The sequence below is a fragment of the Trichechus manatus genome, unplaced genomic scaffold (genome assembly GCF_000243295.1).
Source record: "Trichechus manatus latirostris isolate Lorelei unplaced genomic scaffold, TriManLat1.0 scaffold00001, whole genome shotgun sequence".
NCBI lineage: Eukaryota > Metazoa > Chordata > Mammalia > Sirenia > Trichechidae > Trichechus > Trichechus manatus.
Window position 1 is genome coordinate 3,895,689 of NW_004443937.1, and position 16,209 is coordinate 3,911,897.

Genomic DNA, 16,209 nt, shown 5'->3' on the forward strand with positions numbered 1-16,209 from the left:
AACCCTATGTACAATAGAACAAAACACTGCCCAGTCCTGTGCCATTCTCACTGATTGTTGCTATGTTTGAACCCATTGTTGCAGCCACTGTGTCAATCCATCTCACTGAGGATCTTCCTCTTTTTTGCTGACCTTCCACTTTACCAAGCATAATGTCCTTCTCAGGGACTGGTCCCCCCCGATAACATGTCCAAAGTATGTGAGACAAAGTCTCGCCATCATTGCTTCTATGGAGCATCCTGGCTGTACTTCATACAAAACATATTTGTTCGTTCTTCTGGCTGTCCGTGGTATATTCAGTATTCTTTCCCAACATCATAATTCAAAGGCATCAATTATTCTTTGGTCTTCCTTATTCATTGTCCAGCTTTTGCAAGTATATGAGGCGATGAAAATACCATGACTTAGGTCAGGTACACCTTAGTCCTCAAAGTGACATCTTTGCTGTTGAACACTTTAGAGAGGTCTTTTGCAGCAGATTTGCCTGATGCAGCACATCGTTTGACTTCTTGACTGCTGCTTCCGTGGGTATTGATTTATGGATCCAAGTAAAATGAAATCCTTGACCATTCAGTCTTTTCTCTGTTTATCATGATGTTGCTTATTGGTCCAGTTGTGAGGATTTTTGTTTTCTTTATGTTGAGGTGTAATCCATACTGAAGGCTGTAGTCTTTGATCTTCATCAGAAAGTACTTCAATTCCTCTTCGATTTTAGCAAACAAGTTTTGTCTGTCATCTGCATATCACAGGTTGTTAATGAGGTTTCCTCCAATCCTGATGCTATTCTTCTTCATATAGTCTAGCTTCTTGAATTATTTGCTCTGCATACGGATTGAGTAAGTATGGTGAAAGGGTACAACCCTGACGCACAACTTTCCTGATTTTAAACCACGCAGTATCCCCTTGTTCTTTTGGAACAACTGCCTCTTGGTCTGTGTACAGGTTCTGCATGATCACAATTAAGTATTGTGGAATTCCCATTCTTCACAATGTTATCCATAATTTGTTGTGATCTACACAGTGGAATACCTGTGCATAGTCAATAAAACACAGGTAAATATATTTCTAGTATTCTCTGCTTTCAGCCAAGATCCATCTACATCAGCAATGATATCCCTCATTCCCTCTTCTGAATCTGACTTGAATTTCTGGCAATTCCCTGTCAATGTACCACTGAAATGATTTTTTAATTATCTTCAGCAAAATTTTACTTGCATGTGATATTATTACATAATTTCTGCATTCTGTTGCATAACCTTTCTTTGGAATGGTTACCAATATGCATCTCTTCCAGTTGGCTGGCCAGGTAGCTGTCCTCCAAATTTCTTGGCATAGACAAGTGAGCGCTTCCAGCATCCATTTGTTGAAACATCTCAATTAGTATTCCGTCAATCCCTGGAACCTTGTTTTTCGCCAATGCCTTCAATGGAACTTAGACTTCTTCCTTCTTTACCATCAGTTCTTGATCATATGTTACCTCCTGAAATGGTTGAACATTGACCAATTCTTTTTGGTACATTGACTTTGTATACTCCTTCCATCTTCTTTTGATGCTTCCTACATGATTCAATTTTGCCCATAGAATCCTTCATTATTGCAACTCGAAGCTTGAATTTTTTCTTCAGCTTGAGAAATGCTGAGTGTGTTCTTCCCTTTTGGTTTTCTAACTCCAGGTCTTCGCACATTTCATTATAATACTTTACTTTGCTTTCTCGAGCCACCCTTTGAAATCTTCTCTTAAGCTCTTTTATTTCATGATTTCTTCCATTCACTTTAGTTATTCTACATTCAAGAGCAAGTTTCAGAGTCTCTTCTGATATCTATTTTGGTCTTTTCTTTCTTTCCTGTCCTTTTAATGACCTTTTGCTTTCTTCATGTACGATGTCCTTGATGTCATCCCACTACTCATCTGGTCTTCGGCCATTAGTGTTTAACGCATCAAATCTATTCTTAAGATGGTCTCTAAATTCAGGTGGGATATACTCAAGGTTGTACTTTGGCTCTCATAGACTTGTTTTATTTTCTTAAGCTTCACCTTGAGCTTGCATATGAGCAACTGTTAGTCTGTTCCACAGTCAGCCCCTGGCCTTGTTCTGACTGATGATATTGAGCTGCTCTGTCATCTCTTTCCACAGACGTAGTTGATTTAGTTCCTGTGTATTTCATCCAGCGAGGTCCATCTGTATAGTCGCCATTGAGAAAAGGTATTTGCAATAAATAATTCGTTGGTCTTGCAAAATTTTGTCATACCATCTTCAGCGTCGTTTCTATCACCAAGGCCATAATTTCAAACTACTGATCCTTTGTTTCCAACTTTCACATTCCAATCACCAATAATTATCAACGCATCTTGATGGCATGTTTGATCAATTTCAGACTGCAGCAGTTGGTAAAAATCTTCAATTTCTTCATCTTTGGCCTTAGCGATTGGTGCATAAATTTGAATAATAGTCATATTAACTGTTCCTCTGTGTAGTCATATGGATATTAGCCTATCACTGACTGCATTGTACTTTAGGATCGATCTTGAAATGTTCTTTTTGACAATGAATTTGATGCCATTCCTCTTCAATTTGTTGTACCCAGCATAGGAGACCATCTGATTGTCTGATTCAAAATGGCCAATACCAGTCCATTTCAGCTCAGTAATGCCTAAGATGTTGATCTTTATGCATTCCATTTCATTTTCAATGACTTACAATTTTCCTAGACTCTTCTTATGCAATTTACAATTATTGTCTACTTTTGTCCTTTTACCACCCTTGCAAGCTCAGCATTATTCTTTCCATTTTACTGATGAGAAAACTGAACTTCACATTGACTATGATCTATACAGCTAGGAAGTAATGGAGCTGTGTGATTTCAGCCTAGAATCTGCTGGTTCCAGAGTCTATGCTCTTAATCACTACTTCTGAACACTGGACTATCAAAAGTCTGAGAACCAGCTAGGCCCAGGTGTACTGAGTCCACGAAGTACCCAGTTTCTTGTGATCCAATGTAGTTTCAGATTTTTGGCGTGTTAGGATAGAGAGAGACTTTCTAGACTGTGTCCCCCAGCCACCCTGGAAGTTGTCTTAACTTCCAGACAGAGATGAAGCCTTTAAAACACTAGGTGATTGTAGTTTTTGTTGTTTATTTTCACAAACAGATCTTCAAGTTGCTACAGGCTCCATTCACAGACTGTGGAGATGGCCCGATGCTTCGACTAGAGGAGCTTGGGGACCAGAGGCACGCTCCTTTCCGCCATATTTGCCGGCTCTGTTACAGGGTCCTGAGACACTCACAGCAGGACTACAGGAAGAACCAGGTTGGAATTAAGGATTAATAGGAAATGATTGTAGTCTCCTCCTTTTAGTTTCGTGTGGACTTTAAGTGTCCATACATGTTCATTTAAAGGATAGAGGATAGTTCAGTGTTAAGTTTGTTCTTGGAATGGAAACATTGTTTGCAACGCTGGGAGAATCTGTATTACGGAGTCCTTTAGAAGGATACCCAAGAACTCCTCTTCTGTAGCCACCTTTCCGTGAGATTTTTTGTTGTTGTTGTGAAATATAGATAACACAAAATTTGCCTATTCAGCATCTTTCACATGTACAGTTCATTGACACCACTTACATCAATCATGTTCTTTTTTTTTTTTTTAATTGTGTTTTCGGTGAAAGTGTACACAGCAAATTAAGTTCTCATTTAATAATTTCTACACAAATTGTTCAGGGATAGTGATCTTTATGCATGATATTGGTTGCATTTCAGTGATATTGGTTACATTTTTCAGTGATATTGGTTACATTTTTCACAGTGTGTTAATTCCATCTTGGATGGTTCCTTTTCAGTAATCTGGTTTCCCTGTCCCTTTACCCTTTCATCATTGCTTTAGAGTAACTGTTGACCATTTGGTCTCATATAGATGATTGCTTAAAGGTATGCAGTACTTACTGGCAACATTATTTTATGAGCCAATCTGTTATTTCGCTAAAAGGTGACCTCAGGGTGTAGTTTCAGTTCAAGGTTTGTGGAGTCGCTCAGGGTGATAGTCTTGGTGAGTCCTCTAATTTCAACTGGTCCAGTAAGTCTGTACTCTTTGAGATTCAGTTCTGTTGCAATTTTTCTCCCCTTGTATCAGGATCCATCTATGGAGGCCCTGCCTGATCAGAACGGTTGTTAGTGGTAGCTGGGTACCATCTAGTTCTCCTGGTCGTAGGGTAGATGAGGCCATAGCTCATGTAGACTAGTTTCTTCTCTGAGTCTTTGGTTTTCTTCCTTCTCTTTTGCTGTGGATGAGAAGAGACTGATAGTTGTATCTTAGCAATCATGTCCTTTTTTTGAAGTTGATATTACTTTTATAGGAAGTGTTTCTAAACCTCTGTCTTTGCCTTTATTATTGTTTATATGGTATAGTATGTGTATGATGCTAACCAAAACCATTGCCACTGAGTCGATTCTGGCTCATAGCAACCCTATAGGACAGAGTAGAACTGCCCCATAGGATTTCCAAGGCTATAAATCTTGACTGAAGCAGATTGTTACATCTTTCTCCCAAGGAGCAGGTGGTGGGTTCAAACTGCTGACCTCTCGGTTAGCAGCCGAATGCTTAACCACTGCGCCACCAGGGCCCCTTATGTATGATGCTACTGGGTCTAAATTTCATTAGCCGGATTGGCTGCCTTTGGGGACTGTGGTTGCCTTAAATTCACCTCTAGCTCATTAATGCCATAGTCAACTAGTCCCAAGGATATTTTATTTTGCCCCTCTCTTCCGTCTCTAGATAAGGATACATCAGAGCCTGTAATGTGTCCTGGACATTCTGCTGGTCCATGAGGAAATGAAACTAGTGTCTCTTACTACTGCTGGATTGGTTGTCTTTGTTTTGATGTTTATGGATCCTATGCTAGCTGACAGTAGTATATCCCTGAAGGTTGATTAATTCCCAAGCACGTGCCCCTATTGAGTATAGATCAAAGAGTGATCCATGTTCACCATGTTAATCCTGACTCATTTTCAAGATTTGGGAATTAATTAAAAAAAAAAAAATTAAAGGAAGTTTCAAGGGCCATTTGAACGTTCAGCAAGCTAATGCTCTGTCTTGGGTAGGTGAGTATCTTTGAATAGAAAAAAACAGCTATTAGTAAGAGGCTGTCTGAAGTTCACAAATATTTCCATGAACTGTGATGTCTGATCCCAAAAGGGAGGAGAAGCCGAAGGTGTATGCTTGTGTCCCCAACTCAAACCCACTGCTGTCGAATCGATTCTGACTCATAGCGAACCTGTAGGACAGAGTAGAACTGCCCAGTAGGGTTTCTAAGGAGTGGCTGGTGGATTTAAACTGCCGACCTTTTGGTTAGCAGCCAAATGCTTATCCACTGCACCACCGGGGCTCCTCCTACGTCCCATGAATGTAATTGATTAGCTTGGGTATTCTTCACTTTCTTCTGCTACCTACTGATTTTCAAAATACATTTTTACCTCAGATAAAGAAAATGAAATGGAGTAACATTGTTCCAAAATCCAGGTAGGCTTAATTGGTGTTTATTCAACAGCCCAGAGCCGTAGGGCCCAGTTAAGTCCTTTTGAATTAGTAATAAATTCTGGGCTGAAAAACAGCTTTTGACATTTTAAAAAATAAGCCACTGGATTAAAATTTATACTGTGTACTTAATAGAATACCCTTATGTAAATATGCTACAGGATATTTGATTAATGACATCTGTGTAGCAGGTTTAGTAAAATCAAGGATGGGAGGGAGTTTGCTGCTGTTGATTTAGGGTTGTGGGAAGTTGTGAGAAGATGCTTCACTATAATTTCCCTTATGGCTGGTAGTTTTCATCAAGGAGTGTAACTATTTGTTTATTTTAAACTTAACCGTAATTATCTTCTGTCCTTCTTGCTGACCTCTCCTTCCTCTCCCTAAAAGGAATATATAGCCAAGCAGTTTGGCTTCATGCAGAAACAGATTGGCTATGATGTGTTGGCAGAAGACACCATCACGGCCCTGCTCCACAATAATCGAAAACTCCTGGAAAAACACATCACTGCGGCGGAGATTGACACGTTTGTCAGTCTGGTGCGGAAGAACAGAGAGCCCAGGTGAGATGGGGTCAGGGTGGATGGGGGAAGGTGTCTATGCATTTGAAACGCAGGTCTTGGTGCCTTGTACTGGGTTTCCCTTCCTTGGAGCTGCTAGTGGCCGATTTTGACTAGACAGGTCTTGAGAGGCTCTTTGATGAGGAATAGAAGGAACATGGTATTGGGATAAAACCTAGGGTGGAATCCTAGCTCTAACATTTACCAGCTGGGTGACCTTGGCTTTTTTTCTGAGCTTTGTTTTCTCATCTGTTAAATAGGTAGTTGCGAAGATTAAATGAGAATAAATACATGTGAGGTGCCTGGCACTTAGAAGATGCTCAGTAAATGATAATTATTGTTCCCTTTTTAGCACCTTCTGATTATCAGTTAGAACTCTCCCACCTACCTTCTCAGAGATTAGACTTATCCCAGATAGAGGAGTAACTTTTGCGAACTAAGTTGTTACTTGAGTGTTTTTATTATACGTTAATGAATTCTATTTCATTCACACAGATCTCCCCTTCCCTCCCCATCCCCCTTCTTCTTCTCCTTCAAATTAGAATCCGTATCATTTCAGATGAAGTGGGAGGCAATAATTACAATGTAGGTATTATGAACAGTCACACTGGAGAGCTGATAGTGTTTTTATAAAAATTACTACTACCATCCATAAAAATAATGAACACTTCATGGAGCATTTCTCATGGACCAGGTAGTGAGCTAAGCACTTTACGTGAATTTTCTCATTTAATCCTCAGGACAACTCTCGGAGGTTATACATGATCCTTTTCTGAAGATGAGAAAGCTGAAGCACAGTGAAGTTACGTAATTTTCCCAAATAGCAGTAAATATCAGAACACAGCTAATACATATCAGACAAGTGCTCAGCTGCTAACTGAAAGGTTGGAGGTTCAAATCTACCCAGACGCGACTGGGCAGAAAGGCCCGCAGTCTACTTCTGAAAGATCACAGCCATTGAAAATCCTACGAGTGCAGCTCTACTCTGACACATATGGTGTCACCATGGGTCAGAGTTGACTCAATGGCAGCTAGTTTGGTTTTTTAATAAGTATCAGAACCAGGATGCCACGTCAGGCAGTCAAACATCAGAGCCTGGCCCCCAGCCACTCCACTGCCCTACCTGTCCACCATTCTTCTTAATGTCAACTTCTTTCTTGTCTTACTCCTTTTATTTTCTTTCTCTCCTGCCTCTGTCCCATTACTGCCATCTTTCCTCTTTTGCTGTTTCTTCTCCTGTCTGACATCTGGGTTCCTAGTGGTGGCCTCAGACACTGGCACCAAGATCTAAAACGTTCTGTCTTCTTCTTTTGCTAAAGATAGGTTGGCCCTGTCCACTTGAGAAAGAGTCAGGGTCCAAGAGCCACACCTCTGCTGTATCAAAAGACACCATTTTGTTTTGTTTCTGTTTCTTGATAGATTCTTAGATTACCTCTCTGACCTCTGTGTCTCAATGAACAAGTCGATTCCGGTGACCCAGGAACTTATATGTAAAGCTGTGCTGAATCCAACCAATGCCGACATCCTGATAGAGACCAAGTGAGTGGGGGGATAAAGTCGAGGAAGGGGTTTAGATATCTGGTTCCGTGGTACGTGTGTGATTGTGAGTAATAAAACCTAACCCCTCAGTTTTTCAGAGTCAGTCTAAAGTCAGGTTATTGGCATGGGGCCTTAGTTAGGGGATTATTAAGTTTTCTTTGGTGTGACTTCCTCTGCATAATGGTGTCACTTAGGGGGTGGTTGGGGAGTGAAGAGAGGGAAATCGTCATAGTATCCATTTAAGATTAGTGAATTGTATTTATGTGAATTGTTCCTCAATAAAGACTAATAATTTTTAAAAATTCACGTAAACTCACAGGATCATTTTACACGCACTTAATTTTAAGAGTTTAAAACTCTGTTAGTATGATTATCATTTTTATATTTTAAAGGAAATATTTCATATTCAATGTAGATGTTAAGTCATTGTAATGCAGAGCTTTTTAAATGATCACTGTTCAAAAAGTGTTTATTCATTGTTCAAAAAGTGTAATAGTAGACAGTTTGTTTTTAGTAATGGAACAGTTTTCCTGAGTTGGGCAGTGTTTAAAAAATAAATAACAAAAAACTGAATTATTCCCTAGGCTAGTGGTATTTTTTTTTTTTTTAAGCATAACTTAATTTTAGGCTTGGGCTAACGGAGGGTGTCTGAACCTTGACTCGATTGACATTTTTGGCTGAGTAATTCTGTGTTGTGGGGGGCTCTCCTGTGCATCATGGGAAGTTTAACAGCATCTCCAGCCTCTACCTGTTAGACATCAGGAGTACCGCCCCTTGCCCCCAGTTGTGACAAACAAAATGTCTCTAGACATTATATAATGTCCTCTGGGGGCCAAAATTGCCCATCAGTTGAGAACCGCTAGGCTAATATATATGAAGAAGTTACTGTTAGGCTTTTTGCAGCTCTTTCTTTTTGTTTTGTGGGAGAAACACAAAAGAAAATGGTTTTCCATGTGTCTTTATGCTGAAAATGAAGCTAGATTATAGTATATTGCTGTAGTTGATCAGAGATTAGCAAGAATCTCAAAAATAATGAATCATCCTATCCTCTTCTTATTTCCCAGGTTGGTTCTGTCTCGTTTTGAATTTGAAGGTGTTTCTACTGGAGAGAATGCTCTGGAGGCGGGAGAGGATGAGGAGGAAGTGTGGCTGTTTTGGAGGGACAGCAACAAAGAGATTCGCAGTAAGAGTGTCAGGGAACTGGCGCAGGACGCTAAAGAAGGGCAGAAGGAAGACCGAGATGTTCTCAGCTACTACAGGTGACTGGAAGTCGCGTGTTGGGCTGTGCTTGGGGTGCCCCAGAGGGTGGCGGTTTGGAATTTATTGCCTGTTTGTGCCTTACTCCATGGAACTACAAGGATCATCTGAAAAGATTTTCTAGCAAAAAGGCAGATGTGTATTGTAGGAGTAAAGCGCTTAGGAGAATTTCGTTGATACTGAGAGAGTAAATTGATATCTAGATGTGGCTTGGTCAAAGGAAGGATGAATGCTTGCATCAGCTCTGAACCGCAGGTTAACCCTAAACACCATGGCACGTATACGGGTAGTAAGTAGTTAAGAGTCAGGCTAGGAGGTCAGATTGCCAAGGTTCAAATCCTGACCTCACTACTTACTAGCTTTTTCACTTTAGTCAAGTTACATACTTCTTTACACCTCAGTTTCTTTATCTGCAAAATAGTGACAATAGTGCCAACCTCAGAACTTCTGCAGATGGAGCTAGGAAATGTGTGTCCGTGTGTGTGTGTTACATATACAAGTATCTACCCATTCCTTGGAAACCCTATGGGTCTGTTCTACTCTGTCCTATAGGTTCACTATGAGTCAAAATTGACTCAATGGCAAAGGGCTTGATTTTTTTTTTTTTTTTTGGTATCTTTCCGTAAGGAGTCTTGGTGGTTCAATAGTTAAGTGCTTGGCTGCTAACCAAAAGGTCGACGGTTCAAACTCACCAGCTGCCCCTCGGGAGAAAAGACCTGGTGATATGCTCCCATAAAGATTACAGCCTAGAAACCCTATGGGGCAGTTCTACCCTGTCCTATAGGGTCACTATGAGTCAGAATCAACTCGAAGGCACACAACAGCAACATATTTCCGTATTTCTCTCTCTCTGCGCACATATACACACATGCGTGCACGCGCATGCTCATGGGCACGCACATTTATATGTCTGTACAAACGTATGATAAAAATCATGAGTTTACACAGTATTTGCAATTCCATTCTAACACCAAAAGGTTTATTCTGGTCTTTACCCTTTCCATATTCAAAATTCCTTCTCCGACAGTGGCAAACTGGCTGCTGTTGTTCTCAGTATGTTTACCTGTTCGCTCATCCTGCTGTTTGTAATCAATCTCCACCTCCTCTGTCCCCAGTGTCTCCTTGTCTGCAGCTGTAAGGCCTGCTGGTCTTTTTGCCACAAGGGAAGGGAAGGGAAAGGAAAAGAAAGGAAGAGAACCAATAAATACTTCAAGAGAAAGAAAAGGAAAGGGAAGATGAAGAAGTGCTTCCAGTATTTTTAAACAAAATAAATACCCTTTTCTGACCTCCCATATTCTATGCTCTTCTCTTCCGTTCATGCATGTAGTGTGTATCCTTGCACACTCCACATGTTTATATTCCACTGCATTTGTTTGCATCCATCCATAAATAATGTAGTGTTTTATCTGCTTTTAATATTTTCTGTGAATGGTACCATAATGGACATAATTCTACAACTTGTCTTATTCAGGACTGTGTCTGAAATGAATCTGTGTTAATAGATGTAGCTCCATTTCTTTAACTTTAACTGCTGAGTGGTGTTCCATTAGATGAATGTACCACATTTTCACTGCTGTCTGATATTCCATAATATCAGAGAGCAAAAACTAACAGTTTAGTTTTTCCTATCAGGAAGCATCCTTGTTCAAATTTGTCTGCACAAATGTATGAGAGTTTCCATTCCATACCAGGAATGGAATTGTTAGATTGGAGGATATGCATGTTTTAAACTTTACTGAGCTATCCTAAATTGGATCTTTCACTGTATACTCCCACTGGTTATAGATGAGAATTTTTGTTTTCCCTGTGTCTTTGCTAACTTCAAATATTGTGATGCCTTTAGTTTTTTTTTTAATCTAATGAGTGTGATTAGAATCATGTTTTAATAAGTATTTCACGGATATCTAGTAAGGTTGAGAATATGTTCATGTCATGGTTATTGGTGATAAATACGGTTTTAAATTCAGAAGCTAATATTAGACGATTTGGAAGCCTATGGCTTTCTTATTATTTCATATTGCCAGTATGTTTACTCTTTAAAAGTTTGATAAGTCATCTCCCAAGAGTGGATGAGATAAAGTCCTTCAACTGGACAAGGTTGGAAGTTAACAAAAGGTCACATGTAATTATATAAGGAAGAAAGCCTGGGACATTTTGAGGAGTCTTTGACCTTTGGACATCGTGTGTATAGATGTCAAAATGTAGACTTATATAAGAGCCTAAAAATACTATAAAATTCCTAATTAGATTCAATATGGACATTATCTTTAACATTTCCTACAATGTCTTTAATGTACTATATAAAAACACAACTGAAGAAATAGACAGCAACCTTAGATCTAACCATTTTTTCCCCATTTATTTTATAAGATAACAAAGGACAAAACGAATCAAGTAGTCTGATAATTGTTCCAACACAGCTGGATAGATGTATGCCACTGTTGGTTGACAGCCCACACCCTATGGGATAACTTGAAATGTTCCTTTATCAGCTTGGCACAAAAACTGAAGTTTGGTGTACAAAAGCAATTTAGGGGGTTGACATATATGTTCAGATGGTCAGATGCCACTCCTATGATTTTGGGGCCACTGTGTAGGACTAGCCTACCGTGTGTTTCCATTCATCTTGGATGACTCCTGGGTGAGTGTGCCTGATGGAGATTTTCTTTTCTCCAGGTATCAGCTGAACCTCTTTGCCAGGATGTGTCTGGACCGCCAGTACCTGGCCATCAACGAAATATCGGGCCAGCTGGATGTGGATCTCATTCTCCGCTGCATGTCTGACGAGAACCTGCCCTATGACTTACGGGCGTCCTTCTGCCGACTCATGCTTCATATGCATGTGGACCGAGATCCCCAGGAACAAGTCACTCCCGTGAAATATGCCCGCCTCTGGTCGGAGATTCCCTCCGAGATTGCCATTGATGAGTGAGCTTTATTTCCTCTTGTTGCTAAGACCTCAGTTACTTTGTTGTTGTTGTGTTCTGTCGAGCTGATTCCGACTAATAGCGACCCTAAAGGACAGAATAGAATTGCCCCATAGGGTTTCCTAGGCTGTAATCTTTATGGGAGCAGATCACCAGTTCTTTTTTCCCACGGAGCTGCTGGTGGGTTCGAACTGCCCACCTTTCAGTTAGCAGCCAAGCACTTAATCACTGTGCCACCAGGGCTCCTTCATGTCACTTTAAAACCTCGTATTTATAATGCTCTGTGCAGCAGCAGATAAATCATATGTGGTCAGTTTAAATCTGGATATGGGCTGAGGAAAAATGAAGTTTTTTTTCTTTTTCTTTAAACTCAAAATATTTATGAGTTTCATTAAGTGGATGAAAAATATTTCTTTCCTCAAGAATGTAAAAGATAGCATAATTGTATTTTCATTTAAAAAAATTTTTTTGGTAAAAATATATGTAACATAACATTTGCCAACATAACTGTACTTTGATACCTTGTTTATCTCTTTCCTTCATTCAACAAATGTTTAAGTGTCTTTTGCATGTATGGTTCAAGGATTATGTCAGGAATCCATATATAGAAACAATCCTGCAATAGTAGGGGAAAATGGACAAAAGACAAGATAAGTGAGTAAAGTAAATATGGTGGAGGTATGTGCTAAGGAAAGGATAAAGTATGGATGGGAATAGGAAGTGTGGGAGGAGTGTTGAATTTTGAGGCTGAACAACCAGGAAAGGCCTCACTGGGAAGAACTTGAAATTGTATCTCCTCTTCTTCCTCCTTTCCTTTTAGCTATGATAGCAGTGGGACTTCCAAAGATGAAATCAAGGAGAGGTTCGCGCAGACCATGGAATTTGTGGAGGAATATTTAAGAGACGTGGTTTGCCAGAGGTTTCCTTTCTCTGATAAGGAGAAAAATAAGCTCACATTTGAGGTAAATCATGACTCTATGGCCTATGTGCTTTATCTGATATTCAGTGGTCATTTTACTATGGGGCACATAGAAAATATTTTAATATGCAGTGATTTTTGTCATGATGGTCTGGTTTTGTAATAACAAGGAATCCAGCTCAGTTTTGTTCCAGAATAGAAGACAGAACTTATATCAGCCATTTGGGCTGATAGTAGATATGCTTTTTGAAGAAATATTGTATGGTGAATTGACTCATATAAAATGATAGAACATAACATGTTCTCTGAACTTTATATTAAAAATGAGAGGAAAGAAGCAGATGTGCTTGGGATCGGTTCCATTGATTTGTCATTTGAGGAACATAGATCCTTTTTCCCTTTGAGTTAAAATGTTTGCTGTTTGAGGCTACTTTTGCGTTTTAGAGCTGTATTTCCAAGGATTTGAGTGCTTCTCTTCCTCTGCTAATATTGCATAATTATTAGGAGAGTTTTGTTATCTTGTTGGGCATAATTTGGCTTGCCAGGTATCATTTTGGGAAGCTACATAGACCAAATGATTGGGTCGATTTTTTATTAACTAGTCATCAGATCAGATCAGGAGCTTTGCAGGCTTTCATTCCTTATTTTTCCTTCTAATGAAACAAAATGAAATTTTGTCAGAAATTACAAGCAAATTATGACTTCTCTTAAAAAAAAAAAAAAAAAAAAAGAAAAGCTCTGACTTCTCTTACCTTAGGAAAGTCAAAATCAGTCATTTACAAACCAGCCAACATCAACTGGAAGTAAAGGATACAGTTTGTTTAATACCATCTTTTTTTTTAATGCAATAGGTTGTAAATTTAGCTAGGAATCTGATATACTTTGGTTTCTACAACTTCTCTGACCTTCTACGATTAACCAAGATCCTGCTGGCCATATTAGACTGTGTACATGTGACGACCATCTTCCCCATTAGCAAGATGGCTAAAGGAGAAGAGAGTAAAGGTAAGAATGACATGGAGAAGTTGAAGAGTGATGATCTAACATAACCATCCATCCGAGACATGCCCTCCCAGCCGCTCCTGTTCCTCCTACTCTTGCCATACTTTACAGTGTCGTGTCATGTCCCTTCCTTGTTCTTTTCCCAACTTTTCATAATGAACATTTTCAAACTTAAAGAAGAGCTGAAAGAATAGTACAGTGGATACCCATATACCCACAGCTAAGATTTAACCATTACGAATGTTTTTCTGTATTTTCTTTACCTCTTAAAGTCTGCTTGTATATTATATTTATGTTTGAGTGTGTGTATTTATATATTTTGCTGAACCATTTGCAAGTTACCTAACTACTTGACTGTTTATCTCTTAAAAATACATGTCTTTCATTGTTTTTGATGTGTCCTGAAGCCCTTGATATTAGTATATGATAATATAAAACCCAGGTTAGTATCTGGATATCCCATTTCCACTCTGTGAATTCCTTGTAAGTAGAAAAATCTGACATTGTATGTTTATTTTTTCCTCTGTTTTAGGGTCAGAGTAGGCACATATTAGATGTTCACGTACTGGTTGTTGTCTAACTGGTCTTCTGCAGCTAGAACAGAAAAAGTACAATCATTTCTCATTATTTGCAATAGTTATATTCTGTAAAGTCACCACAAACACTAAATTAGCAGATAGTGAACCAGTGCTCCTAGGGAAACCTAGGGTTCCTGTGAGCCTCTGGGCACATTTTCATGACCCCATCAATATGTAACCTTGTTCTGTGTGTGTTTCTCTTTAAAGACATCTCATTTAATAAATATTGTTGATTCATTAACATTGAACTCATGGCCAACAGCACTGTAATTCATGCCTGAACAAAGCTTATCTAATACACATATTTTCTCCATAAGGCACATCACAGCCTTCTCAGAAACACTTTAGTGCTACCCTTCAGGGTCATTTTAAACAGCAAAATTACCAACAAAACCCACAAAGATGCAAAAAATGTGGCGCTAAATTCTTCACAAGAAGTACACTTGTTCACAATGTGAGAGCTGAAACAAGAAGGCAGAGCATTACCTTGTTCAGCCTCAGCTGGGAACGTGCACATTACGCGACTCAAATTTTTCACCATTCTGCATATGTCTGCAAGTGACCACAAAGGTACTGCCAGTATTGATTTTGGGGCTGCAAATAAATTTTAGTGAGTAGGTGAATTCACAAATATGGAATCTGTGAATAATTAGGATTGAGTGTATATTTACTTACCTCCTATTATCTGCTAGGTCCTCTGCTAAGTCATTTTGCATACATTAATACCATTAGTCGTGTTGTTGAGCTCCTTAATTCTTATTTTGTAAACAAGGAAACTGAGCCTCAGAGGTAATATCATGTACCCAGGATCAAGCGGTTGTTGGTGGCAGTACCAGGATTTGTGGCTTGTTAACTCTTAAATTCTCTAGTTCTAGGCACAGTAACAAGCGTGTAGTAGGTGGTCAATAAAATTTGGCAGGTAAGTTAATATGCAGAAATGACCCATTGGGGAGTTCAAAGCCCACGTTCTTTTCACTCCTCCGAGAAGCCCAAAATGTTTATGAGTATTAACCTTTCCATGTTCCTAGGGTCTTGAGTGTGTATCTGAACAGGGACATGTTAAATAATTTGTCTAAAAGTGCAGCACGGTAATTCATGCCTGAACAAAGCTTATCTAATACACATATTTTCTCCATAAGGCACATCACAGCCTTCTTAGAAACACTTTAGCGCTACCCTTCGGGCTCATTTGAAACAGCAAAATTACCGACAAAACCCACAAAGATGCAAAAATAACACTCTCTGGGTGTTATTGTGACTGTGGTCTGTCCCCGGCCCTTCCTAGGCAGTAATGTGATGAGGTCCATCCATGGGGTTGGAGAGCTGATGACCCAGGTGGTGCTTCGGGGAGGAGGCTTCTTGCCCATGGCACCCATGGCTGCCGCCCCTGAAGGCAATGTGAAGCAGGCAGAGCCAGAGAAGGAAGACATCATGGTCATGGACACCAAGCTGAAGATCATTGAAATACTCCAGGTACCCATGAGCCAGAAGTAGGGAGGGGGTGCTTCACAGAGGGACCGTTCAGATCTAGTCGCTCTGCTTAGATGTATCACCAAGGTTTGGGGGGAAGAAAATAGGGTTGAATCTTAGCTCGGCCCTCATTGCCGTTTATGAACTGGCCCCTCTTAATCCCTTACTGTCATCTCCTACCCCTCCCCATCATGGTTTTGTCCCCCCAGTCATACTAAAACTTCATGTAGTTTCTGTAGCTTGTCTCTCTCTGGGAGAGGTGATGACCCTGAGATTGGATAAGGTTGTCAAGAGGACAAGATGGAGACAAGGAGAGCAGGGGAGGGAGAATATCTGTGAGAACCTCAGTCAGTGCCGGCTGGTTGTTGAGCTTTCTTTTTGGCCCTATTCATAGTTATGGGGTAAGTTACCCTGTGCTGGAATAAAGGAAGTGAAA

The 16,209-nt window shown here is 39.8% G+C and overlaps 1 protein-coding gene across 1 annotated transcript in view; it reads left to right on the plus strand.

The window, feature by feature from the left end:
* The window catches only part of ITPR1 (inositol 1,4,5-trisphosphate receptor type 1), a 399,887-nt gene that overhangs the window by 196,899 nt on the left and 186,779 nt on the right, over positions 1-16,209 (plus strand). The window contains exons 16-23 of the mRNA XM_023735093.1: positions 3,149-3,307; positions 5,912-6,084; positions 7,501-7,620; positions 8,685-8,879; positions 11,554-11,805; positions 12,625-12,766; positions 13,575-13,728; positions 15,589-15,776. Of these exons, the coding sequence (XP_023590861.1) occupies positions 3,149-3,307; positions 5,912-6,084; positions 7,501-7,620; positions 8,685-8,879; positions 11,554-11,805; positions 12,625-12,766; positions 13,575-13,728; positions 15,589-15,776 (1,383 nt within the window). The remainder of the gene's footprint in view (positions 1-3,148; positions 3,308-5,911; positions 6,085-7,500; positions 7,621-8,684; positions 8,880-11,553; positions 11,806-12,624; positions 12,767-13,574; positions 13,729-15,588; positions 15,777-16,209) is intronic.